The 27,567-nt window shown below is 45.9% G+C and overlaps 1 protein-coding gene across 1 annotated transcript; it reads left to right on the top strand.

The window, feature by feature from the left end:
- Nucleotides 1-3,613: 3,613 nt before the first annotated feature.
- On the top strand, nt 3,614-27,424 carry LOC127486578 (intraflagellar transport protein 46 homolog). Its single transcript, XM_070060883.1, is given in 9 exon segments — nt 3,614-3,679; nt 4,996-5,093; nt 5,251-5,344; nt 20,187-20,315; nt 21,121-21,242; nt 21,575-21,641; nt 25,312-25,372; nt 25,582-25,667; nt 27,103-27,424. Coding segments are annotated over 9 exon segments (819 nt in total). The 3' UTR covers nt 27,199-27,424.
- Nucleotides 27,425-27,567: the final 143 nt, after the last annotated feature.

Below are 27,567 nucleotides of genomic sequence, written 5' to 3'. Positions count from 1 at the left end.
TTGACCATAATTATGTGGTATAGGGGAAAACGGAGTAGATACTGGGGTTGGTATTATTATTTGTGATTCGGGGCACCCACTGGGGCCTTGGATAGGGGTCACTCTGTGTGGTGTTTCCTTCCTCTGTGTCAACACCCAAGTTTTCCCAACTTCCTGAGGGCCTAAAAGCTTTCGCTTCCATCTTGTTGAATCAGCCATGCTGCCAGCTCAGACCCACCTTCCCAGCCTTTCTTATTGTTAGAGGCTCAAGTCGTTTGTGGAAGCAGACTCCTGGATGAGGAATACAAGGTCCTATCATGGGACTTCCCTTGCTGGCCCCCAGGATGCGCTTGCCACTGACACCCCTCAGCAGGGACAATCAAAGGGACCGGTCTTACTCTTTGTCCAGCCAGGGAAGCACAGGTCCCCGTTAGCAGCTGCTACAGTTGTCAGTGAGACCATTGGCCACTGCGTGACACTGACATTGGGTAGGACGAGCCCAATCCTGTAAGTTACTGCCACGTGATCTCCCCAACAGAAACAAAGCAGAGGGCAGTGGTGTTCATCTGGGTGTAGACAGTTCTTTCTGGCAGGTGTTCCTGGGACCTAGGAGTGAGGAAGGGGAAAAGAGAAGAAACCAACCACATGTGTACCATCACAGCCCCTGCTGCAGGCAAAGCGGCCTTGGCTCCACTCAGACTCCCGGGATGATGACTAGAGCTCTGATCACAGCCCAGCACATGGCTGGGGCGCACGTCCACCAATTCCCAGTGTGCCTGCTAGCTGAGGTTTCTCCTGGAAGCATGAGCGATCCCCACTGTGGTCGGCTGCTGGCAAAGGAGCTCCTGAGAGGTGTCTGGGAAAGGCTGGCGGCAGAATGCTGGAGACACAGGGAGCAGACAGAAGTGGGTTCTGCAGGCAAGTTCTTAAAGAATCATCTCTCATGCACTCACACAGACTGAACAGAGGTGTCGCCTACAGTGCTCACGGCATCCTGATTTTTAAGATGTTCCCTTGTGTGTGATCTGAGACCCCCTCCACGAGGGCAGAAATCACCTGCATGATCTCCAAGGGCCCATAAGAGGCAGAGCAAGAATTATCGCGTGGCACGCTGCTCACTGTTCCCAGGTGGCCACGGCATCTCAGGTGCGAGACCGGACAGGCAGGGCTCCGGGGAAGCATAGCTCCTCACTCAGCCCCCTTATCAGATGTGCTCTATCTATTCAGGTATAGATGAAGTTACATGAGATCATAACAAATTCTTTTTAAAATTTTTATTAATATAAAGAGAACAAACTTCATGTAGTTCATAGACACAGTCCTAAGAATATAATAGTTGCCTCCTTCTCTTCCTCTCTTCCTCCTCCCCTTCCCTTCTTTTTAAATTTCTGTGATATTTTTTTTTAAAGAGTTTATTTATTTATTTGAAAGGTAGAGTTATAGACAGTGAGAGGGAGAGACAGAGAAATGTCTTCCATCTGCTGGTTCACTCCTCAATTGGCCACAATGGCCAGAGCTGAGCCGAGGAGCTTCTTCCAGGTCTCCCACATGGGTGCAGGGGCCCAAGGACTTGAACCATCTTCTACTGCTTTCCCAGGCCACAGCAGAGAACTGGATCAGAAGAGGAGCAGCCGGGACTAGAACCAGTGCCCATATGGGATGCCAACACCACAGGTGGAGAATTAAACTACTGTGCCACAGTGCCGGGCCCAACACATTTTCAATTTACTTTATGGTAACAGGCTTAATGCTCCACTAAATGAAGAGTTCAACAGGTAAAAATAGAAAGACCACTGTCCAACAGAAGTATAGACAGGGCTACAAACAATGATCAGATCTCAAGATGTCAGTTTCACTCGTACACATTAGATGTTTTGATCTCTGCTCTTGGGCAAGGCAAAACCTGCACACTCGCAAGAGGAGACCTGGAGCCTTCTTCTGTCCTGTTGGGGGTGGGGGGGAGTCCCCTCTATGTGGCGTAATCACTGCCACATTGGATGTGTTCAGTGCCTTTCGTTGGGTGGATGAAGTCAAGTGACTTTGGTCAGTCCTTTATCCTGTAAGGATACTTGTCATGTTGGATTAAGGCCCATTCTACTCCAGCAGGACCCCATCTTAACTCATTGTATCTGCAACAAATTGATTTCCAAGTTAGGTCACGTTTTGAGATACTGGAGGTTAGGTCCTCAACATAGCCTGTTAAGGGCACAACTCAACCCACAGTGCTCCTGTAGTAGACCATGATATACCACCCCTAGTATGGAAGTATCCTTACAGGAGAGGAGACATCCAGGTAGAAGCCGGCTAAGGGACAATGAAGACCGAGACTGGAATGAGACAGCCACACACCAGGGGGTGCCTACAGCAGCCCTGACCTGGGCCAGGGCGACTTCTCTGGAGACGTCAGAGAGAGCATGGCCCTGCCAACACCCTGACCTCGGCTTCCAGCCTTCAGAACAGTGAGACAACATGTTTCCGTTGTTGGTAGCCCCCTCGTCTTTGGTTCTTGGTGGATGCTGTTGGAGCTGCGTAAGTGTAAACACCACCCTCCAGCAAGTGCAGAGTGTGCACCGCGTCACCACCCACCTGGGGAGCACAGGAGCCTCTGGGGAGCTGAGCCCATGGCCCTCACTTTGACTCTATCAGCGTCACATGCAGAGGAGGAAGAGGAGAGGTCCTTCAGACCTGGGAATGTCGCTCCTCATCACTCGGGGGGGGGGGGGGGGAGGGGGTCAGACGTCTCCGGAAAATGAGATGCAGACTGGACCGGACACCTCTGCAGCACGGCTAGGAGTAGAACCCAGCCGGCCCTCTCAGGGCACTTCCATGGTCCACCATAGCAGAGCGACAGGAAGCAGGAGGAGGCGGAGAAAGAAGGAGAGGAAGGGGCAAGGGAAGACAGGGAGAGGAGCAACCACAGCACACAGCGAGGTCTCCAAGTCAAAGGGACGAGGCCACCACCCGAACGGCTCCTCCTCTTTCATTCTCAACACCTAGTGAATTCCCAGAGCTGCGTTTCGGAACCCACGTGCTTCCTCTCCCTGGTCACACCACTGCCTTCCTTCAGAACCTCACCCTATCTCATGCCGACAACCACTATGACTTCCATCCGCCTCTACACAGCAGCCCTGGGGTGAGCGCCTGAGTACCCTGCTTCCAGCCCTCCCAGGAGGCAGACTCAGGACTGCACTGGACACAGGACACTCCCACCTCCCACGTCACACGGGCACCCACCCCTCCTGGTTTACTCTCCAGCCCGCCCTGTGCAGCGAACCCGTTGCGTTCCACACCTGCGTCTTTTACAAGTGCCTGTCTCCCTCTTCCCACTGCCTCTCCACCTGCTACCCTTCTCTCATGCTCTGCACGGCTGCTGTAAAGACTTTCATTGCCTCCACCCCCATCCCAGCTGTGGCAGAATGAATTTGTGTCTCCCCTGTAGTCCTACAGAACCCCCCAAAAGGGTTACCTATCACACTGCGCTCTGGTTATCTGCTGTAGGATTGTCTGCTCCCAAAGACGGCACGTCTCCTAACAGTCCTTTTGGTCACAGTACCCTAAGCCCCTGGCATCATGTGTGCAGTGAGGAAAATTCTCAATAAGTATTGCAAACGTGAAGGGTGCATGAATGGCAACGATGAACTCCAAGCACCACACTGGTACCTGCATTGCCCTCCATCCTATGGCTTTGTTCTCCAAGGCTGTAAGAGCAAGTCACCTGATAAACAGAGGCCACTGCTCTCTCCTTCCCTGTACACCTGCCCCAGGCTCTCGTAAGGTTTGGGATTGGCTTGAGTCTAGGAAAATCACTAGGCCTCTCCTTAGACACTGTAGAGCCAGCTAATTTATATGAGGAGGAGATTCCTGGCCCCTGCTTCTTGGAAGAGACAGAGAGAACAAGATGAAGAGGTCCACCGTGAGTTACTGCCTCATTCAGCCTGGCCTCTCCCGGACACCAGGCCTTCTGCTCCTCTCACAAAGGTTTATGTTCTAAGTCATTAAGGTTTTCTGCCAAAACTCAACGTGTTTCTCTTTAAAGGCCCTTGTTCCCACTCAGAAGTTTCTTAATCAGAAACAGCGGCTAACTGTTAAAGTCAAAATAAAGGAAATAAAATTAAATACCCCAATTGCTTTTTGCCCCCCAGGGTGTACACTCGGCAGGAAACTGGAATCAGCAGTGGAGCTGGGACAGGAGCCCGGGAACTCAGGCACCCAAACCCATCTTTTTTTTTTTTTTTTTTTTTTTTTTTTTTTGACAGGCAGAATTAGACAGTGAGAGAAACAAGACAGAAAGGTCTTCCTTTTCCCTTGGTTCACCCTCCAAATGGCCACTACAGCCGGCGCACTGTGGTGATCCGAAGCCAGGAGCCCACTGCTTCTCCTGGTCTCCCATGGGGTGCAGGGCCCAAGCACTTGGGCCATCCTCCACTGCACTCCCGGGCCACAGCAGAGAGCTGGCCTGGAAGAGGAGCAACCAGGACAGAATCCGGCGCCCTGACCCGGACTAGAACTCGGGGTGCTGGCGCCGCAGGTGGAGGATTAGCCTAGTGAGCCACGGTGCCAGCCCAAACAGGTCTTAACCATTAGGCCAAACGCCTGCCCCACACGAGGACTTGGTATTAACTGTGTAAAATGCAGTCTGACAAACCCAACCATCTTCTGAAGTTTGGATATTTCATTTGGTTCCAATGACTTTGCTTTCATAAACATCGTCAAAACATCATCTCTAAAACATTTTTTTCTTGGCGTGAAGTATTTCCATGTCAGAAATCAAAATCTCTTATTCCACATTCTCTCATAATTCCTTCCATTCACAAAAAGGGAAGACGATTTTTGTTAGGGTTTGCCATAAAAAGAATTCTGTTTTGGATTTCCTGCAGTTGCGTCCTCCTTCACTGTCAGATGATGGAGAAGGAATTATCATCAGCTTTAAAGCTGCCTTTCACAGCCCTGGATCAGGGCCCGTCCCCGGGTCAGGGGACACACGCTGTGCCGCCTCGCTCTTCTCCGGGCACCTGACCAAGTGGTGTCCCCTTCCCCAGGGCCTACGATCCTGCGGACTATGAGCACCTGCCCGTTTCTGCCGAGATTAAGGAGCTCTTCCAGTACATCAGCAGGTGAGCGCTAGGACCTCGCCCTCCACCCGCCCTGGCTGCCTCACCCGGACCTTGCCTACCTCTAGTCTGCAAGAAGGCCTTCTCCTTCTGTGTCTCAAGCCTGAACAGTAGAGTGGCTTTCTCTGACTGTCTCCACTTGGCCTTGACAATCCCCTAGGTACACACCTCAGTTGATCGAGCTGCATCACAAACTGAAACCCTTCATTCCGGATTTCATCCCAGCTGTCGGCGACATCGATGCATTCTCTTAGGCAGTCCATCCTACAACTGGCTCCTTAGATGTTTCTCCCGACTGCCTGCCCTCCCTCTAACAATTCCAGTAATTTCCTAGACTGCATTGGCTACTGTGATAACATATTCATTTCACCAGAACCCTTAACCTTGCTCTCTGTTCCAAATTATACTCATTGCTAGTAAGTAATCCTTTATTATCTCATTATAAATGAAAGTCATATATTTGTCATCCTAATTATGAATCCAAGATTTATATTTGGGGTCCTATTGATCATATATTTTTTCTTTTCTTTTTTAAAGATGTATTTTTTTTAAACTTTTATTTAATGAATATAAATTTCCAAAGTACGACTTATGGATTACAATGGCTTCCCCCCCATACCGTCCCTCCCACCCACAACCCTCCCCTTTCCCACTCCCTCTCCCCTTCCATTCACATCAAGATTCATTTTCGATTATCTTAATACACAGAAGATCAGCTTAGTATACATTAAGTAAGGATTTCAACAGTTTGCTCCCACACAGAAACATAAAGTGAAAAATAATAGATGATTTTTTTAAATGATGATGAAATCAGAGCAGACCTATTGTCATGTTTAATCCCAGTGAGGGTCAAGTTGGGAATTGATAATTTCTTTTTTTTTTTTTTTTTACAGAGGATCAGTTTAGTATACATTAAGTAAAGATTTCAACAGTTTAACCCCCATAGAAACACAAAGTGAAATATATTGTTTGAGTACTAGTTATAGCATTAAATCTCAATGCACAGCACATTAAGGACAGAGATCCTACATGAGGAGTAAGTGCACAGTGACTCCTGTTGTTGACTTTACCAATTGACACTCCTGTCTATGGCATCAGTAATCTCCCTATGCTCCAGTCATGAGTTTCCAAGGCTATGGAAGCCCTCTGAGTTCTCTGACTCTTATCTTGTTTAGACAAGGTCATAGTCAAAGTGGAGGTTCTCTCCTCCCTTCAGAGAAAGGTACCTCTTTCTTTGATGACCTGTTCTTTCCACTGGGATCTCACTCACAGAGATCTTTTGCCAGAGTGTCTTGGCTTTCCATGCCTGAAATACTCTCATGGGCTTTTCAGACAGATCCGAATGCCTTTAGGGCTGATTCTGAGGCCAGAGTGCTATTTAGGACATCTGCCATTCTATGAGTCTGCTGAGTATCTCACTTCCCATGTTGGATCACTCTCCCCTTTATTTATTCTATCGGTTAGTGTTAGCAGGTACTAGACTTGTTTATGTGATCCCTTTGACTCTTAGTCCTTTCATTATGATCAATTGTGAACTGAAATTGATCACTTGGACTAGTGAGATGGCATTGGTACATGCCACCTTGATGGGATTGAATTGGAATCCCCTGGTATGTTTCTAACTCTACCGTTCGAGGTAAGTCAGCTTGAGCATGTCCCAAATTATACATCTCTTCCCCCTCTTATTCCTACTCTTATGTTTAACAGGGATCACATTTCAGTTAATTTTCAACACTTAAGAATAACTGTGTATTAATTACAGAATTAAACCAGTCATATTAAGTAGAACAGATGAAAAAACTACTAAGAGGGATAATGTATTAAGTTGTTCATTAACAGTCAGGGCTATGCTGATCAAGTCACCGTTTCCCATAGTGTCCATTTCACTTCAACAGGTTTCCTTTTTGGTGTTCAGTCAGTTGGCACCGATCAGGGAGAACATATGGTATTTGTCCCTTTGGGACTGGCTTATTTCACTCAGCATGATGTGTTCCAGATTCCTCCATTTTGTTGCAAATGACTGGATTTCGTTGTTTCTTACTGTGGTATAGTATTCTAAAGAGTACATATCCCATAATTTCTTTATCCAGTCTACCGTTGATGGGCATTTAGGTTGGTTCCAGGTCTTAGCTATTGTGAATTGAGCTGCAATAAACATTAGGGTGCAGACCTCTTTTTTGTTTGCCAATTTAAATTCCTTTGGGTAAATTCCAAGGAGTGGGATGGCTGGGTTGAACGGTAGGGTTATCTTCAGGTTTCTGAGGAATCTCCAGACTGACTTCCATAGTGGCTTGACCAGTTTGCATTCCCACCAACAGTGGGTTAGTGTCCCTTTTTCCCCACATCCTCGCCAGCATCTGTTGTTGGTAGATTTCTGCATGTGAGCCATTCTAACCGGGGTGAGGTGAAACCTCATTGTGGTTTTGATTTGCATTTCCCTGATTGCTAGTGACTTTGAACATTTTTTCATGTGTCTGTTGGCCATTTGGATTTCCTCTTTTGAAAAATGTCTATTGAGGTCCTTGGCCCATCTCTTAAGTGGGTTGTTGGTTTTGTTTTTGTGGAGTTTCTTGATCTCTTTGTAGATTCTGGTTATTAACCCTTTATCTGTTGCATAGTTTGCAAATATGTTTTCCCATTCTGTCGGTTGTCTCTTCACTCTCCTGACTGTTTCTTTTGCAGTACAGAAACTTCTCAATTTGATGCAATCCCAATAGTTGATTTTGGCTTTGACTGCCTGTGCTTCCCGGGTCTTTACCAGAAATTCTTTGCCTGTGCCAATATCTTGAAGGGTTTCTCCAATGTTCTCTAATAACTTGATGGTGTCAGGTCGTAGATTTAGGTCTTTAATCCATGTTGAGTGGATTTTTGTGTAAGGTGTAAGGTAGGGGTCTTGCTTCATGCTTCTGCACGTGGAAATCCAATTTTCCCAGCACCATATATTGAATAGACTGTCCTTGCTCCAGGAATTAGTTTTAGATCCTTGATCAAATATAAGTTGGCTGTAGATGTTTGGGTTGATTTCTGGTGTTTCAATTCTGTTCCATTGGTCTATCCATCTGTTTCTGTACCAGTACCATGCTGTCTTAATTACAACTGCCCTGTAGTATGTCCTGAAATCTGGTATTGTGATGCCTCCGGCTTTGTTTTTGTTGTACAAGATTGCTTTAGCTATTCGAGGTCTCTTGTGCCTCCATATGAATTTCAGCACCATTTTTTCCAGATCTGAGAAGAAGGTCTTTGGTATCTTGATTGGTATTGCATTGAATCTATAGATTGCTTTTGGGAGAATGGACATTTTGATGATATTGATTCTTCCAATCCATGAGCATGGAAGATTTTTCCATTTCTTGGTATCCTCTTCTGTGGGGAGCAATCCGGACTTGACTGAGTTACTGGAATTAAGACTTATTCTATGCATCTGCTCTCCCACAATATGGCGCTGGGAGAGAAGTAAACAGCTTCTGCACAGCTGCCTCCAGTTCAACCAATAAACTGTAGGACTTGCTCCTGATTGGAGGAGAGCAGCGTACTCGGCGTGTGGGCAGCCGAGTTGGGATTGGCAAAGGACTATAAAGGAGGAGAGAGACGGCATGCACCAGGAACATCTAAGGGGAACATCTGAAGGAACGCCTGTGCAGCCCCCGAGAGAGCCGGCCGGCGGTGTGCCACTCCCCTGCGGAAGTGGGGAATGTGGCCAGGGGGAACTGCCTTTCCACGGAGGTGGAAGGGATAGTAGCCAACCCGGGAAGAACCAGCAGCAAACCCAGGGAGGGCCGAGCAGACGAAAGAACAGCGCAGGGTCCTGTGTTGCTCCTCCACGAAGAGGGGGAGCGACATTCTTCTATTTCTTTCTTTAAGGTTTTGTAATTTTCATTGTAGAGATCTTTAACGTCCTTGGTTAAGTTTATTCCAAGGTATTTGATTGTTTTTGTAGCTATTGTGAATGGGATTGATCTTAGAAGTTCTTCCTCAGCCATGGCATTGTCTGTGTATACAAAGGCTGTTGATTTTTGTGCATTGATTTTATACCCTGCTACTTTGCCAAACTCTTCTATGAGTTCCAATAGTCTCTTAGTAGAGTTCTTTGGGTCCCCTAAATACAGAATCATGTCATCTGCAAAGAGGGATAGTTTGAGTTCTTCCTTCCCAATTTGTATCCCTTTAATTTCGTTTTCTTGCCTAATAGCTCTGGCTAGAACCTCCAGAACTATATTGAATAGCAGTGGTGAGAGTGGGCATCCCTGTCTGGTTCCAGATCTCAGTGGAAATGCTTCCAACTTTTCCCCATTCAATAGGATGTTGGCTGTGGGTTTTTCATAGATTGCTTTGATTGTATTGAGGAATGTTCCTTCCATACCCAGTTTGATTAGAGTTTTCATCATGAACAGGTGTTGTATTTTATCAAATGCTTTCTCGGCATCTATTGAGATAATCATGGTTTTTCTTCTGCAGTCTGTTAATGTGGTGTATCACATTGATTGTCTTGCGCACATTAAACCATCCCTGCATACCAGGGATAAATCCCACTTGGTCTGGGTGGATGATCTTTCTGATGTGTTGTTGCATTCTATTGGCGAGAATTTTATTGAGGATTTGTGCATCTATGTTCATCAGGGATATTGGTCTGTAATTCTCTTTCAGTGCTGCATCTTTTTCAGGCTTAGGAATTAAGGTGATGCTGGCTTCATAGAAAGAATTTGGGAGGACTCCCTCTTCTTCGATTGTTCTGAATAGTTTGAGAAGAATTGGAGTTAGTTCTTCTTTAAACGTCTGGTAGAATTCAGCAGTGAATCCATCTGGTCCTGGGCTTTTCTTTGTTGGGAGGGCCTTTATTACTGCTTCAATTTCTGTCTCAGTTATGGGTCTGTTTAGGTTTTCGATGTCTTCCTGGTTCAATTTAGGCAGGTTGCATGTGTCCAGGAATCTATCCATTTCTGATAGGTTTCCCTGTTTGCTGGCATACAAGTCCTTGTAGTAATTTCTGATGATTCTTTTTATTTCTGTGGTGTCTGTTGTTACGTTTCCTTTTTCATCTCTGATTTTATTGATTTGGGTCTTTTCTCTTCTTTTTTTAGTTAGTTGGGCCAATGGGGTGTCAATTTTGTTTATTTTTTCAAAAAACCAGCTCCTCGTTTGGCTGATTTTTTGTAATGTTTTTATTGATTCAATCCTGTTGATTTCTTCTCTGATTTTAATTATTTCTCTTCTCCTACTAGATTTGGGTCTGGTTTGCTGTAGGTTTTCTAGATCCTTGAGGTGAATTGAAAGCTCATCTATTTGGTGCCTTTCCAATTTCTTGATGTAGGCACCTATTGATATAAACTTTCCTCTTAACACTGCTTTTGCTGCGTCCCATAAGATTTGGTATGTTGTGCTGTTATCCTCATTTACTTCCAGAAACTTTTTGATTTCTCTTTTGATTTCTTCTATGACCCATTGTTCATTCAGGAGCATGTTGTTCAATCTCCATGTGTTTGCGTATGCTCTAGGGATTCCTGAGTTGCTAATTTCCAACTTCATTCCTTTATGGTCTGAGAAGCTGCATGGTATGATTCTAATTCTTTTGAATTTGCTGAGACTTGCTTTATTGCCTAGTATGTGGTCAGTCCTGGAGAAGGTTCCATGTACTGCTGAGAAGAATGTAAAATCTTTAGCTGTAGGATTGAAAGTTCTGTATATATCTGTTAGATCCATTTGGGCTATAGTGTCATTTAAATCTACTGTATCCTTGTTGATCTTCTGTCCTATTGATCTGTCTATTTCTGAGAGTGGAGTATTGAAGTCCCCCAGTACTATTGTATTGGAGTCTAAGTCTCCCTTTAAGTCCGTTAATAAATCTTTTAGATAAACTGGTGCCCCGTAGTTAGGTGCATATACATTCATAATTGTTATATCTTCTTGTTGTATTGATCCCTTAATCATTATATAGTGTCCCTCTTTGTCTCTCTTAACAGTTTTTGTGGTAAAGTTTATGTTGTCCAATATTAAGATGGCTACGCCCGCTCTTTTTTCATTTCTGTTGGCATGGTATATCTTTTTCCAGCCTTTCACTTTCAGTCTGTATGGATCTTTGTTGGAAAGATGTGTTTCTTGTAAGCAGCAAATAGATGGGTTTTGTTCCTTAACCCAATCAGCCAATCTGTGTCTTTTAACTGGACAGTTCAGGCCATTCACGTTCAATGTGACTAATGATAAGTGGTAACTTTGCCCTGCCATTTGCCAAAGATAAATTCTAATATATGCTTTGAATTCCCTGTGATCTTTTGCTGTGAGGTTTCCTTCCTTTACCTTCTTTCATATTGATGACCGTGTTTCTGTGTTTCTGTGTGCAACACATCTTTAAGTATCTTTTGCAGGGCTGGACGAGTGGCCACAAAGTCTTTCAATATCTGTTTGCTATGAAAAGTCTTTATTTCACCTTCATTCACAAATGATAGCTTTGCAGGATATAATATTCTGGGCTGGCAGTTTTTGTCTCTTAGTACCTGGGCTATATCTCGCCATTCCCTCCTAGCTTGTAGGGTTTCTGATCGAAGTCAGCTGTGAGTCTGATTGGAGATCCTCTGAGAGTAATCTGACGTTTCTCTCTTGCACATTTTAGGATCTTTTCTTTATGTTTCACTGTGGAGAGTTTAATTACAACGTGTCGTGGTGAGGATCTCTTTTGGTCGTGTTTATTAGGGGTTCTATGAGCTTCCTGTACTAGGATTTCTCTGTCCTTCTCCAAACCTGGGAAATTTTCTGCTAATATCTCACTAAAAAGGCCTTCTAATCCTTTCTCCCTCTCCATGCCTTCAGGAACTCCTAGAACCCGAATGTTGGGTTTTTTAATAGTATCCTGAAGATTCCTGATAATATGTTTTAGATTTCTAATTTCCTCTTCTTTTCTTTGGTCTGACTGTATCCTTTCCTGTTCTCTGTCTTCTAAGTCCGATATTCTCTCTTCTGCTTCACCCATTCTGTTTGTAAGGCTCTCTATTGTGTTTTTCATTTGATCTATTGAATTCTTCACTTCAGTCACTATCACAGTTTCCTGTTGTACTAGTTGTTTTGTTTCATTTTGATTCCTCCTTAATATTTCATTTTCACGAGAGAGATTTTCTATCTTGTCCATTAAGGATTTCTGTAGTTCAAGAATTTGTTTTTGAGAACTTCTTAATGTTCTTATCAATTTTTGGAGATCTGCTTCTTGCATTTCTTCTATCTCATCATCTTCATAATCTTGAATTGGGGTGTCTTTTTCATTTGAGGGCGTCATGGTAACTTCCTTGTTTTTATTACCTCGGTTTTTGCGTTTGTTATTTGGCATATTGGAGATATTTGGTTTCTTCACTGTGGTGCTTTTTCTTGTTATACTATGACTCTAGATTAAGTGGACTATCTGTTTTTGATGGAGCCTTAGGGCTTGAGATGGGTGTGGCCTGAGAGCTCTGTTTGGTGTGCCAAAGGTGACACTCCCAGGTTAGGCGTGGTAAATCTCTCTCTCTCTCTCTCTCTCTTTCTTTTTTTTTTTTTTTTTGATTCAAAAGGGAAGAAATTCCACACAGCTGAACGAAGTTGGAGGTAGTTAGCAGGCAAATGATATACCCACAGGAGCCAGAGATCGGAAGCTCTTTACCATGGACCTCACAGGGAATCTGTTCGGCCCTCAGAGTGGGCTCAAATTCTCCTTCAGTCTCCCACTGCCAAAGTTACGGAATTGTAGCATCTCTGGAGAGTGCTCACGTGAATTCTGTGAGTTTTCTCCCCCACCCTCTCTTTTTTCACAGTCTCAGTTCAGTAGCACCACAAATTCACTAGGTCCTAATCTCCTGTTAATTCGCCCCGCCCAGAGTCAGGTTTTTCTGCTAGGCTCAGGGCCGGTGCAGACCTGAGGTCGCTCTGCTTATGACGTATGTCCAAGATGGCGCCTGCTCTTTGTCTTGCTCACCCTTGAGAGGTGAGCGGAGAGAGAGAAACCCGTGTCCGTACCAGTCACTTTTTTTTTCTCTCTCTCTCTCTCTTCCAGTTAGCCTGGTGAACTCCCCCCCCTCCCCGGGGGTCGTTCCCTCTAGTCTCCTCTCTCCACTTGCCTGCCGGTGTCTCAGGCTATTGAGGTTCGGCTCACCTCGCGTTCCAGTGCTGGTTTGTTGAGTCTGCCGCTGGTGTCCCGAACTGTGGGCTCCCATGCTCTCCACGCAGGTCCGCTGTGAATCACGTGTTCCGGAAGAGTTTCTTCTGCTGTTTCCTCCCTTACTCTTCCTTGAACCTGCAGTATCTCCACTTTTATTAAACTATCTCTCCCCGGACTATCAGTGTGCTCCCTTCCTATTCCGCCACCTTGCCTCACACCCTAAAGATGTATTTATTTTTATATGAAAAGCAGAGTTTACAGAGAAAGAGGGAGAGACAGAGAACTTCTATCCACTGGTTCACTCCCCACATAGCCACAACAGCCAGAGCTGGGTCAGACCAAAGCCAGGAGCTTCTTCTAGGTCTCCAACGTGGGTGGCAGGAGCCCAAGCACTTGGGCCATCTTCCTCTGCTTTCCCAGGCCAATTAACAAGGAGCTGGATTGTAATTGGAGCAGCTGGGATTCAAAATGGTGCCCATATGGGATGCTGGCGCTGCAGGCTGTGGCTTTACCTGCTATACTACAGGACCGACTCTGATAATATATTTTTGTCTAGGTAGTATTTAGTACATCATGATAACAATCATGCTTTTTTTTAAAGATATATTTATTTGAAAGGCAGAGCATCAGAGAAAGAGAGAGAAAGGGAGAGAGAGAGAGAAAGAAATATCTTCCATTTGCTGGTTCACTCCTCAAATGGCCACAACAACTAGGGCAGGGCCAGGCTGAAGCCAGGAGTGTAGAACTACATCTGAATCTCCTACGTGGGTGGCAGGGGCCCAAGTACCTGGGCCATCATCCAGTGCTTTCCAAGATGCATTTGCAGGGAGCTGATTACAAATGGAGCAACCAAGATTCCAACCGGCGCTCCCGCATGGGACGATGGGGGATGCTGGTGTCACAAGTGGCGGCTCAGTTCACTGCACCACAATGCTGGCCCCAGCATGCTTTATTTTTTTAAAGATTTATTTTTATTTTACTTGAAAGGCAAAGTTAGAGAGAAGAGGGAGAGACACAGACAACTAACTAAAAAAAGAAGAGAAAAGACCCAAATCAATAAAATCAGAGATGAAAAAGGAAACGTAACAACAGACACCACAGAAATAAAAAGAATCATCAGAAATTACTACAAGGACTTGTATGCCAGCAAACAGGGAAACCTATCAGAAATGGATAGATTCCTGGACACATGCAACCTGCCTAAATTGAACCAGGAAGACATCGAAAACCTAAACAGACCCATAACTGAGACAGAAATTGAAGCAGTAATAAAGGCCCTCCCAACAAAGAAAAGCCCAGGACCAGATGGATTCACTGCTGAATTCTACCAGACGTTTAAAGAAGAACTAACTCCAATTCTTCTCAAACTATTCAGAACAATCGAAGAAGAGGGAGTCCTCCCAAATTCTTTCTATGAAGCCAGCATCACCTTAATTCCTAAGCCTGAAAAAGATGCAGCACTGAAAGAGAATTACAGACCAATATCCCTGATGAACATAGATGCACAAATCCTCAATAAAATTCTCGCCAATAGAATGCAACAACACATCAGAAAGATCATCCACCCAGACCAAGTGGGATTTATCCCTGGTATGCAGGGATGGTTTAATGTGCGCAAGACAATCAATGTGATACACCACATTAACAGACTGCAGAAGAAAAACCATATGATTATCTCAATAGATGCCGAGAAAGCATTTGATAAAATACAACACCTGTTCATGATGAAAACTCTAATCAAACTGGGTATGGAAGGAACATTCCTCAATACAATCAAAGCAATCTATGAAAAACCCACAGCCAACATCCTATTGAATGGGGAAAAGTTGGAAGCATTTCCACTGAGATCTGGAACCAGACAGGGATGCCCACTCTCACCACTGCTATTCAATATAGTTCTGGAGGTTCTAGCCAGAGCTATTAGGCAAGAAAACGAAATTAAAGGGATACAAATTGGGAAGGAAGAACTCAAACTATCCCTCTTTGCAGATGACATGATTCTGTATTTAGGGGACCCAAAGAACTCTACTAAGAGACTATTGGAACTCATAGAAGAGTTTGGCAAAGTAGCAGGGTATAAAATCAATGCACAAAAATCAACAGCCTTTGTATACACAGACAATGCCATGGCTGAGGAAGAACTTCTAAGATCAATCCCATTCACAATAGCTACAAAAACAATCAAATACCTTGGAATAAACTTAACCAAGGACGTTAAAGATCTCTACGATGAAAATTACAAAACCTTAAAGAAAGAAATAGAAGAGGATACCAAGAAATGGAAAAATCTTCCATGCTCATGGATTGGAAGAATCAATATCATCAAAATGTCCATTCTCCCAAAAGCAATTTACAGATTCAATGCAATACCAATCAAGATACCGAAGACCTTCTTCTCAGATCTGGAAAAAATGGTGCTGAAATTTATATGGAGGCACAAGAGACCTCGAATAGCTAAAGCAATCTTGTACAACAAAAACAAAGCCGGAGGCATCACAATACCAGATTTCAGGACATACTACAGGGCAGTTGTAATTAAGACAGCATGGTACTGGTACAGAAACAGATGGATAGACCAATGGAACAGAATTGAAACACCAGAAATCAACCCAAACATCTACAGCCAACTTATATTTGATCAAGGATCTAAAACTAATTCCTTGAGCAAGGACAGTCTATTCAATAAATGTTGCTGGGAAAATTGGATTTCCACGTGCAGAAGCATGAAGCAAGACCCCTACCTTACACCTTACACAAAAATCCACTCAACATGGATTAAAGACCTAAATCTACGACCTGACACCATCAAGTTACTAGAGAACATTGGAGAAACCCTTCAAGATATTGGCACAGGCAAAGAGTTTCTGGAAAAGACCCGGGAGGCACAGGCAGTCAAAGCCAAAATCAACTATTGGGATTGCATCAAATTGAGAAGTTTCTGTACTGCAAAAGAAACAGTCAGGAGAGTGAAGAGACAACCGACAGAATGGGAAAACATATTTGCAAACTATGCAACAGATAAAGGGTTAATAACCAGAATCTACAAAGAGATCAAGAAACTCCACAAAAACAAAACCAACAACCCACTTAAGAGATGGGCCAAGGACCTCAATAGACATTTTTCAAAAGAGGAAATCCAAATGGCCAACAGGCACATGAAAAAATGTTCAAGGTCATTAGCAATCAGGGAAATGCAAATCAAAACCACAATGAGGTTTCACCTCACCCCGGTTAGAATGGCTCACATTCAGAAATCTACCAACAACAGATGCTGGCGAGGATCTGGGGAAAAAGGGACACTAACCCACTGTTGGTGGGAATGCAAACTGGTCAAGCCACTATGGAAGTCAGTCTGGAGATTCCTCAGAAACCTGAAGATAACCCTACCGTTCGACCCAGCCATCCCACTCCTTGGAATTTACCCAAAGGAATTTAAATTGGCAAACAAAAAAGAGGTCTGCACCCTAATGTTTATTGCAGCTCAATTCACAATAGCTAAGACCTGGAACCAACCTAAATGCCCATCAACGATAGACTGGATAAAGAAATTATGGGATATGTACTCTTTAGAATACTATACCGCAGTAAGAAACAACGAAATCCAGTCATTTGCAACAAAATGGAGGAATCTGGAACACATCATGCTGAGTGAAATAAGCCAGTCCCAAAGGGACAAATACCATATGTTCTCCCTGATCGGTGACGACTGACTGAACACCAAGAGGGAAACCTGTTGGAGTGAGGTGGACACTATGGGAAACGGTGGCTTGATCAGCATAGCCCTGACTGTTAATGAACAACTTAATACATTATCCCTCTTAGTAGTTTTTTTATCTGTTCTACTTAATATGACTGGTTTAGATCTGTAATTGATGCACAGTTATTCTTAAGTGTTGAAAATTAACTGAAATGTGATCCCTGTTGAACATGGTGGTGGGAATGGGAGAGGGAAGAGATGTATAATTTGGGACATGCTCAGGCTGACTTGCCCCAAGTGGTGGAGTTGGAAGCATACCAGGGGATTCCAATTCAATCCCATCGAGGTGGCATGTACCAATGCCATCTCACTGTTCCAGGTGATCAGTTTCAGTTCACAGTTGGTCATGGTGGAGGGACTGGGAGTCAAAGGGAGCACATAGACAAGTCTAGTACCTGCTAACGCTAACCGATGGAGTAAATAAAGGGGAGAGTGATCCAACATGGGAAGTGAGATACTCAGCAGACTCATAGAATGGCAGATGTCCTAAATAGCACTCTGGCCTCAGAATCAGCCCTAAAGGCATTCGGAGCTGGCTGAAAAGCTCATGAGAGTATTTCAGGCATGGAAAGCCAAGACACTCTGGCAAAAGATCTCTGTGAGTGAGATCCCAGTGGAAAGAACAGGTCATCAAAGAAGGAGGTACTTTCTCTGAAGGGAGGAGAGAACCTCCACTTTGACTATGACCTTGTCTAAACAAGATAAGAGTCGGAGAACTCAGAGGGCTTCCATAGCCTTGGAAACTCATGACTGGAGCATAGGGAGATTACTGATGCCATAGACAGGAGTGTCAATTGGTAAAGTCAACAACAGGAGTCACTGTGCACTTACTCCTCATGTAGGATCTCTATCCTTAATGTGCTGTACATTGAGATTTAATGCTATAACGAGTACTCAAACAATATATTTCACTTTGTGTTTCTATGGGGGTGCAAATCCTTACTTAATGCATACTAAACTGATCCTCTGTAAAAAAAAAAAAAAAAGAAATTATCAATTCCCAACTTGACTCTCACTGGGATTAAACATGACAATAGGTCTGCTCTGATTTCATCATCATTTAAAAAAAATCATCTATTATTTTTCACTTTATGTTTCTGTGTGGGAACAAACTGTTGAAATCCATACTTGATGTATACTAAGCTGATCTTCTGTATATTAAGATAATCAAAAATGAATCTTGATGTGAATGGAAGGGGAGAGGGAGTGGGAAAGGGGAGGGTTGTGGGTGGGAGGGACGGTATGGGGGGGAAGCCATTGTAATCCATAAGTCGTACTTTGGAAATTTATATGCATTAAATAAAAGTTTAAAAAAAAAAGAAATATATGAGTATCGTAAGCTGCAAAAAAAAAATTTTTTTTAACTGAAAAGTGATCCCTGTTAGGAATTTGGAAAACATTATGCTGAGTGAAATAAGCCAGTCCCAAAGGGACAAATATCATATGTTCTCCCTGATCAGTGACAACTAACTGAGCACCAAAAAGGAGACCTGTTACAGTGAAATGAACACTAGGAGAAACGGTGACTTGATCAGCCCTTGCCCTGACTGTTGATGAACAACTTAATACGTTATCCCTCTTAGTATTTTTTATGTTTGTTCTACTTAATATTTTGGTTGAATACTGTAATCAATACACAGTTATTCTTAAGTGTTGAAACTTAACTGAAAAGTGATTGCTGGTAAATATAAGAGTGGGAATAAGAGAGGGAAGAGATGTGCAATTTGGGACATGCTCAAGCTGACTTACCTCGAACGGTAGAGTTAGAAACATACCAGGGGATTCCAATTCAATCCCATCAAGGTGGCATGTACCAATGCCATCTCACTAGTCCCAGTGATCAATTTCTATTCACAATTAATCATAATGATAGGACTAAGAGCCAAAGGAATCACATAAACAAGACTAGTGTCTGCAAATATTAACTGATAGAATCAAAAAGGGAGAGAATGATCCAACATGGGAAGCGAGATACACAGCAGACCCATAGAATGGCAGATGTCCTAAATAGCACTCTGGCCTCAGAATCAGCCCTTAAGGCATGCGGATCCGGCTGAAAAGCCCATGAGAGTATTTCAGGCATGGAAAGCCAAGACACTCTGGCAAAAACAAACAAACAAACAAACAAACACCTAAATGAAAGATCTCCGTGAGTGAGATCCCAGTGGAAAGAACAGGTCATCAAAGAAGGAGCTACCTTTCTCTGAAGGGAGGAGAGAACTTCCATTCTGACTATGGCCTTGTCTAAATATGATCAGAGTCGGTGAACTCAGGGGGCTTCCATAGCCTTGGCAGCTCATGACAAGAGCCTAGGGTGATTAGTGATACCATAAACAAGAGTGTCAATTTGTTAAGTCAACAACAGGAGTCACTGTGCACTGACTCCTCATGTAGGATCTCTGTCCTTAATGTGCTGTACAGTGTGATTTAATGCTATAACTAGTACTCAAACAGTATTTTTCACTTTGTGTTTCTATGTGGGTGCAAACTGTTGAAATCTTTACTTAATATATGCTAAACTGATCTTCTGTATATAAAAAGAATTGAAAATGAATCTTGATGTGAATGGAAGGGGAGAGGGAGTGGGAAAGGGGAGGGTTGCGGGTGGGAGGGAAGGTATGGGGGGGAAGCCATTGTAATCCATATTCTGTACTTTGGAAATTTATATTCATTAAATAGAAGTTAAAAAAATGTTTTGCAGCAAAATAAACTTATCTATTAAAATTAAAAAAAAAAAGAAATGCGATGTTGATGATAATGCAAAAAAAAAAAAGATTTATTTTTATTTTACTTGAAAGGCAAAGTTAGAGAGAAGAGGGAGAGACACAGAGAGACAGAGATCTTCCATGCGCTGGTTCACTCCCCAAATGGTCTCAATAGCAGGGGCTGTTCCAGGCCAAAGCTAGGAGCCCAGAGCTTCATCTGTAACTCCCACGTGGATGCAGGGCCCAAATACTTGGAGAGTCTTCCACTGCCTTCCCAGGTGCATTAGCAGGGAGCAAGATTGGAAGTGGAGCAGTTCCCAGATGGGATGCTGGCATCGTAGGCAGCGGCTTAAACCCATCCCCCCACGAGGACTCTGGCCCCATCCCAGCATGCTTTCTAATACTGGGAACAATGGTGAGCCAGAGAGTTCTTCCTTTTCAGCTGATGGACGCAGCAGGTGTGACGCTGTGCGGCCCTCCCACTTTCCTCTCTGCCTCCTTCCCTTGTTCTTAACCAGGTCCCACGTCCTGACGGAAAGCCTGACAACCTTGGCCTGTTGGTGTTGGATGAACCTTCTACAAAGCAGTCTGACCCTACAGTGCTCTCCCTGTGGCTGACGGAGAATTCCAAGCAGCACAACGTCACGGTAAGAGACTGGCCCATCCCAGGCCCCGCTGCAGAGGGCCAGCGGGGCCATTTGTACCGTGCTTCCTGTCGAAAGGAGTAGCTGTGGCTTTGGGCCAGCTCTGCTTTCGCAGACAGTTTACTCGGGACATAATCTACATATCGTGTAGTTGACCCTTTACACTGCCCCACTCATTGGTGCTTGGTGGGTTCACAGAGTTGTACAGCCATGGTCACCTTCTAATTTAGACACATTCTCATCGTTCCAAATAGAAACACCACGCACATACGGAGTCACTCCTCATTCTCTCCCCCTCCTGCCCAGACGCCGGCAACCACTTCAGCCTCTTCTGGGGCTGCCTAGTGTTTAGTTGTTTGTGTTCACCACGTTTTGTTCACTCACTCCCCACTCGTTTCCACTTTGAGCGATGCTGCGGTGACTGTCCGGGGAGCAGTTTTGCATGGGCAGGTACTGTTCATTCTCTTAGATCCCTGGGTAAGAGTGGGACTGCCGGGCCACAGGCTGTCGCTAACGTTGTCCGCAGTGGCCGCAGCGCCGTGCAGTCCCACAGCAGTAACGGAGGGTCTCGGTTTCTCCATAGCCTCACCAGCACTTGTTCTCAGCAGTCTTGTAGTTCTGGCCCTCCTGTGGGTCAGAAGTGGTGTCTCACTGTGGTCAGTCCTGCCCGTGGACTTGCCCAGAGCCTTCGCTGGGCCGTGGTTAGGCTGCCCTTTTCCTCGACTCCCTTGTATGTGGTGAGTCGCCCCGTTACAAACCAGAGCGCCGCTTCAGGACTGTCAGCCAGGGTCTCTCCTTGTTTTCCCAGCAACATGTGAAAGTAAAGAGCGTGGAAGACGCGGAAAAGAATCCCAAAGCCATTGACACGTGGATCGAGAGTATCTGCGAGTTGCACCGGTCCAAGCCTCCTGCCACTGTGCACTACACCAGGTGAGAGTGCACGCGCTGTGGCATGCCTCACCCTCGCCACCTTTGCCACCTTTGCCCCACTGCTCCCGAGAAGAGGCCCAAAGCCTGGGGACCAGTTTGGTCAGCTGCTGGCTGGGATTGCAGACAGAAGGATGCTGATTTCTCTGGTGTCATTACGGGTCAGCTTCTCTGAGCCCCAGGCCCTGGGGGAATTTGGTTGGCACAGCCTAGGTTCTCCTGCATTCCTCATGGGCCAGAGTGAGGCCCTCTCCTCCCTCTAGGCACATCCCAGTCCAGGGCCTGCTGCTGCCCTGGATCCAGCTTTCTCATCACTGTTACCTCTGTATTTCCAGGCCCATGCCCAACATCGACACCCTGATGCAGGAATGGTCCCCAGAATTTGAGGAACTTTTGGGCAAGGTGAGTGGAAAGGATCAAGAAGAGATGTGGCTTTCATGCTACGGTCCAGTGTTTTGTCCCTTATTGTATTATTAACGTTTTAGAAATTGAAGTATGGGGGCTGGCGTTGTGGCTTAGCAGGTAAAGCCAGTTCCTGTTCTGGCTGCTCCACTTCCAATCCAGCTTTCTGCTAATGACCTGGGGAAAGCAGCGGAAGATGGCCCAAGTGCTTGGGCCCCTGCGACCTGTGTGGGAGACCAGGATGAAGCTCCTGGCTCCTGGCGTTGGCCTGGCCCAGCGCAGCCTCAGCCATTGTGGCCAACAGATGGAAGATCTCTCTCTGCAACTCTGACTTTCAAATAAATCATTTTTAAAAAATAAAAGAAAAATTGAAGCACACCACCCAGGCAGAAGTGTGCACATGCGGTGAGTAGTGGTGCTGCTTTAGCCACTGAGCCCGTTGTGCGCGTTAGGTCAGTGTGCAGAATGCTGCCAGCTTCCTTGGAAGGCCTCAGGCCCCCACTTCACAAGGCAGCCACCATCCTGACTTCTGATGGCATACATGAGCTTTGCCTGCAGGTGTTTTGTACTTTTTCTAAATTTCTTCAGGATTTTTGTTGTTTTTGGTTTTGTTTTTAAGGATTTATGTGTTTATATGTAAGGCAGAGTAACAGAGAGGGAAGGAAATCTTCCATCTACTGGCCCACTCCCCAGATGCCCACAACAACCAGTGCTGGCTGAAACCAGGAGCCAGGAACTCCATTCTGCTCTCCCACGTGGGTGCAGGGGCCCAAGCCCTCGGACCATCTGCTGCCTTCCCATGGATATCAGCAGGGAAGTGGCTCAGAAGTGGAGCTCAGAAGTGGAGCAGCTGAGATTTGAACCAGGGCTCCTATATGGTCTGCAGGCATTGCAGTGACAGTTTAGCTTGCTGTGCCACAATGCGAACCCCTATATTATTTCAACTTAAACACGCTTTGGTGTCTTCTTTAGCCCAGTGTTTTGGGATATTTGTCTATATTTTTCTGTGTAATTGTTCATTTGTTCTTGTTTCTATATAGCATTTTATCATTTGAATACTTAACAATTTATCCATACTATGATGGCATGTGGGAAGTTTCTAGTTTTTGGTTGTAACAATAGTGCAACTAGGACATTCGTTTTTTGTTTTTTAAGATTTATTTATTTACTTGAAAGAGTTACACACAGAGAGAAGGAGAGGCAAAGAGGCGGGGGGGGTCTTCCATCTGCTGGTTCACTTTCCAATTAGTTGCAATGGCTGTAGCTGCGCCGATCTGAAGGCAGGAGCCAGGAACTTCTTCCGGGTCTCCCATGTGGGTGCAGGGACCCAAGGGCTTGGGCCATCTTCTACTGCTTTCCCAGATCATAGCAGAGAGCAGGATCGGAAGTGGAGCGGCCGGGACTTGAACTGGTGCCCATATGGGATGCCGGCACTGCAGGTGGCGGCTTTACCTGCTACGCCACAGCAGCAGTCCCAGGAACATTCTTTTTTTTTTTTTTTTAACTTTTATTTAATGAATATAAATTTCCAAAGTACAGAATATGGATTACAATGGCTTCCCCCCCATAATGTCCCTCCAACCCGCAACCCTCCCCTTATCCACTCCCTCTCCCCTTCCATTTACATCAAGATTCATTTGCGATTCTCTTTATATACAGAAGATCAGTTTAGCATATATTAAGTACAGATTTCAACAGTTTGCTCCCACACAGAAACACAAAGTGAAAAATACTGTTTGAGTACTAGTTATAGCATTAAATCTCAATGTACAGCACACTAAGGACAAAGATCCTACATGAGGAGTAAGTGCACAGTGACTCCTGTTGTTGACTTAACAAATTGACACTCTTGTTTATGGCATCAGTAATCACCCTAGGCTCTTGTCATGAGCTGCCAAGGCTATGGAAGCCCCCTGAGTTCATTGACTCTGATCATATTTAGACAAGGCCATGGTCAAAGTGGAAGTTCTCTCCTCCCTTCAGAGAAAGTACCTCCTTCTTTGATGACCCGTTCTTTCCACTGGGATCTCACTCGTGGAGATCTTTCATTTAGGTTTTTTTTCCCCCAGAGTGTCTTGGCTTTCCATGCCTGAAATACTCTCATGGGCATTTCAGCCGGATCCACATGCCTTAAGGGCTGATTATGAGGCCAGAGTGCTGTTAGGACATTTGCCATTCTATGGGTCTGCTGTGTATCTCACTTCCCATGTTGGATAATTCTCTCCCTTTTTGATTCTATCAGCTAGTATTTGCAGACGCTATTCTTGTTTATGTGATCCCTTTGGTTCTTAGTCCTATCATTACGATCAATTGTGAACAGAAATTGATCACTGAAGTCCCAAGAACATTCTAACATATCTTTTGGTGAACATATGCACTTCTTTTATTTTATTAATTTATTTATATTTTATTTTTTTATTTTTTAAAGATTTATTTATTTAGGTAGAGTTACAGAGAGGCAGAGGCAGAGGCAGAACCATCTGTTGGTTCACTCCCCAAATGCCACAATGACCGGAGCTGGGCTGATCCAAAGCCGGGAGCCTCCCCCAGGTCTCCCATGTGGGTGCAGGGCTCAAGGACTTGGGCCATCTTCCACTGCTTTCCCAGGCCATAGCAGAGAGCTGGATTGGAAGTGGAGCAGCTGGGACTAGAACCAGTGCCCATATGGGATGCTGGCACCATAGGTGGCAGCTTTACCCCCTACGCCACAGTGCTGGCCCCAATCCTTATGTTCTACTATGCTATCTATACCTCGGTGGCTTTTTTCTCCCTGCTAAAATGTAGGCTCCATGGAGACAGTTTTTAGTAGTTTCTTAAAGAAACAATGTCTTTCTTCATGACACTTTAAAAGTGTGACTAGGGGACTGGACAGCTAGATTACAGGACATCCCTCAGTGAATACTGTGCCAGGGAACCATGGCAGGGATTATTTTGGCAGTATTAACAGACAGCAGTGGTACATGGTTAAATTGGGAAAAAGCAGGTAAGCAAATTTCAGAACTGTATGCACTGTTTTTGGTGGAGACAGAAAAAGTTTTATGAAGGCTGCAGTTTTAAACTTGCCATGTGACTTGTTTTGATCCAGCGCCTGTCACCGGGGTACGACGCCATGTCCGTTTTCTCTGTCCCCATGGGGGTCTCAGGACCTTTAGGGATTACAACATCAAGTAATTCCTTGGCCATAGCCAGCCACTTCTTCACAGATCCACACAGGAAGACAACACGGCCGTCTAGTTTAGTTACCAAACCCTTTGGTCTGACGGGTCACCCGCCACTCCGGTAGTCACTGAGTGTGACCAGTCTGCCTCCCTGGGGGCAGGGGAAGCGTGTGGAATGAGTTGGCCATGGCTGCTGTGTGAAGTGCCGCAGGCCAGGAGTGCAAGGTCAAGTTGTGGGCAGGGCTGGTTCCCTGAAGCCTCTCTGCTTGGCCATTTCCCTTCTTTACGTGGCCGTCCTCAGTGTGTGTCTTCCCTGGACGCCGCTTGCGGTGAGACCACCGCTCGGACAGCACTGACGGTCTCAGGGTCACTCAGTGATCTCTCCACATACACTCACATTCTGCGGTGCAATCAACACAGAATCGGGGGGCCGGGGTGGGGGGGCACACTTCAGGCTGGGAGCCCTGGGGCTTGAGCCTTTTGACTTCTGATTGAACCCGCGCCCCATGCAGGTGAGCCTGCCCACGGCCGAGATCGACTGCAGCCTGGCGGAGTACATCGACATGATCTGTGGTGAGTGCTCTCCTGCTCCCCGCCCCTGCACAGATCCCGGCCAGGCTTTTGAAAGGCCATGGGTGTGGGTACCGCCTCCAGTTGAGCCAGCACTCAAGGGTGATGCCTGGGTGCACGTGGCTGCTGGCTGGGGACACACGCACGTGCCTTGTCATCCCCGAGTTTGTTTGCTTCTGTTTCTAGGAAGTGTGTGTGTGTGTTTGTTTTAGCCATCCTGGACATCCCTGTCTACAAGAGCCGGATTCAGTCCCTGCACCTGCTCTTTTCCCTCTACTCGGAGTTCAAGAATTCACAGGTGGGCCAGGCATGGAGCTCACCGTGGTCCCCCTGGGCTCACTGTGGCCGTGTCCCAGGGCTCTGTCTGCAGTTCCCACTGCCCTTCTGAGAGCAGCGGGGGAGGGGGAGGGTGGGGGGGTGCGTGCCTCGGGAAGCTGGGGGAGGGTCTCTGGAGGACTGTGTTCTCACAGCAGAACCAAGGGCCTCCTGAGTGGAAGCAGGGAGGAGGTAAAAGAGGCCTCGTCTGTGAATCTGTATTTATTTTCATTGGAGAAGCCGAGCGACAGATTCACTGATGGAGATCTTCCATCTGCTGGTTCACTCCCCACATACCCACACCGGTCAGGGATGGGCCAGGCCGAAGCCAGGAACTCAGTCCCATCCAGGTCTCCCATGGCGGTGGCGGGGACCTAAGCACTTGAGCCATCATTGCTGCCCGCAGGGCTCACCAGCAGGAAGCTGGGGCTGGACTGCAGACTCCCTGATGTGGGGTGCGCATGTCCCAGACTGTGGCTGAACACTGCTGGGCCAGACGCTCAGCCCTCGAGGCGCTTCACACAGCCACCAGCAGGATGCTGTTTTGGAAGCAGAATTAGGAGACAATAGGAGCTGACGGGTTTGCGAGAGGTTGGTTCTTGCTAAAATGCAGCAATTATATGCGTACCCTAACTTCCCGCTCTGAAGAACCTTAAAAATCAAACCAAGATCGAGTGACCTAAGCCAATACCATTAAAAACAAGAAGTTACCTTTGCCCCAAATAAAATTAAAGTTTAAAAATTATAGCCCTAAACTTTTTCCCCCAAAACTAAAATTAGGTGCAGCTATAAAAATAAGGGACCCTATGCTTAGCTAGCTGCGACACTTGTGCCTGGCTGTGCTAAGACCTAACTCAGTTTGTATGCCTCCTAATACTCAAATAATGGTGTGGGAAGCGGGAAGCCGCTCTCCCACCAGGGGAACAAAGGGAGCGAGACGTCGTTCCCCTCAGGGTGAACAAGATGGTGCTGGCAGGGAAAGGAACTACTAAAGAAGTAAACAACAAAATGGTGACGAGGTGCATGCCTCCCATGTGATCCCGCAGCTGATTGCATAGAATATGCATGCCCTTCACATGATCAGCTCACGGACTGGGCTGCTGTGTGCATGGCCTCCCATGTGATCCCATAGCTGATTGGACAGAAGACGCATACCCTTCACATGATCAGCTCGCGGATTGGACTGCTGTGTGCATGGACACTATAGTGCTTTTGATTGGTCACTGCAGGTATATAAACCGTGTGGCTTTGTGCTGGGGGCGCTCTCTGGACTCCCGAGTTCAGGAGGCCCATCTGCGCAGACGCCGAATAAATCCTCTTGCTTTTGCATCAGCTGGTCTGGACTCTGAGTCTTTGGGGTGTGCCTCTCGACGTGTTAGCATCCTCACTCCAAGGGTCTAACATCTCTTTCCTCACAGCATTTTAAGGCTCTCGCTAAGGGCAAGAAAGCATTCACCCCTCCATCCAACTCCACCTCCCAAGCCGGGGATGCCGAGACACCGGCCTTCAGCTGAGCCGCTTCCCGGGCAGCGAGGGCACGGCCGGCCCGCAGGCTGCCTTCCTGGGGCGGTGCGCAGCTTCACCGCTGCGGAGACGGGACGAGAAGAACTGGAATTTGCTGAGGGATCCATGGAGCTCGGGCTGGGAGGAAAGCTTAAAAAGAGATTTTGTCTGGGATAGGAATGCAATTACCTTCAAGTTCATTGACAAAGATGTTCTAAATAAAATACCCTACCTGTTGTTGTTTCCTGCTTTTCTTTGAAATGAAAGAGAAAAGGCTGTTGGAGCAGAAGGCGGAGGCAAAGAAGGTGGCCTGGTAATAATGAGGTCACGTGCAGGCAGTGTGATCAACCAGCTTTGCCCACGGAGGCCACCCCAGAGCG

Source organism: Oryctolagus cuniculus, chromosome 1 (genome assembly GCF_964237555.1).
Source record: "Oryctolagus cuniculus chromosome 1, mOryCun1.1, whole genome shotgun sequence".
Lineage (NCBI taxonomy): Eukaryota > Metazoa > Chordata > Mammalia > Lagomorpha > Leporidae > Oryctolagus > Oryctolagus cuniculus.
Note: the sequence above shows the minus strand (reverse complement) of the source record. Positions and strands in the feature narration are given on the sequence as shown.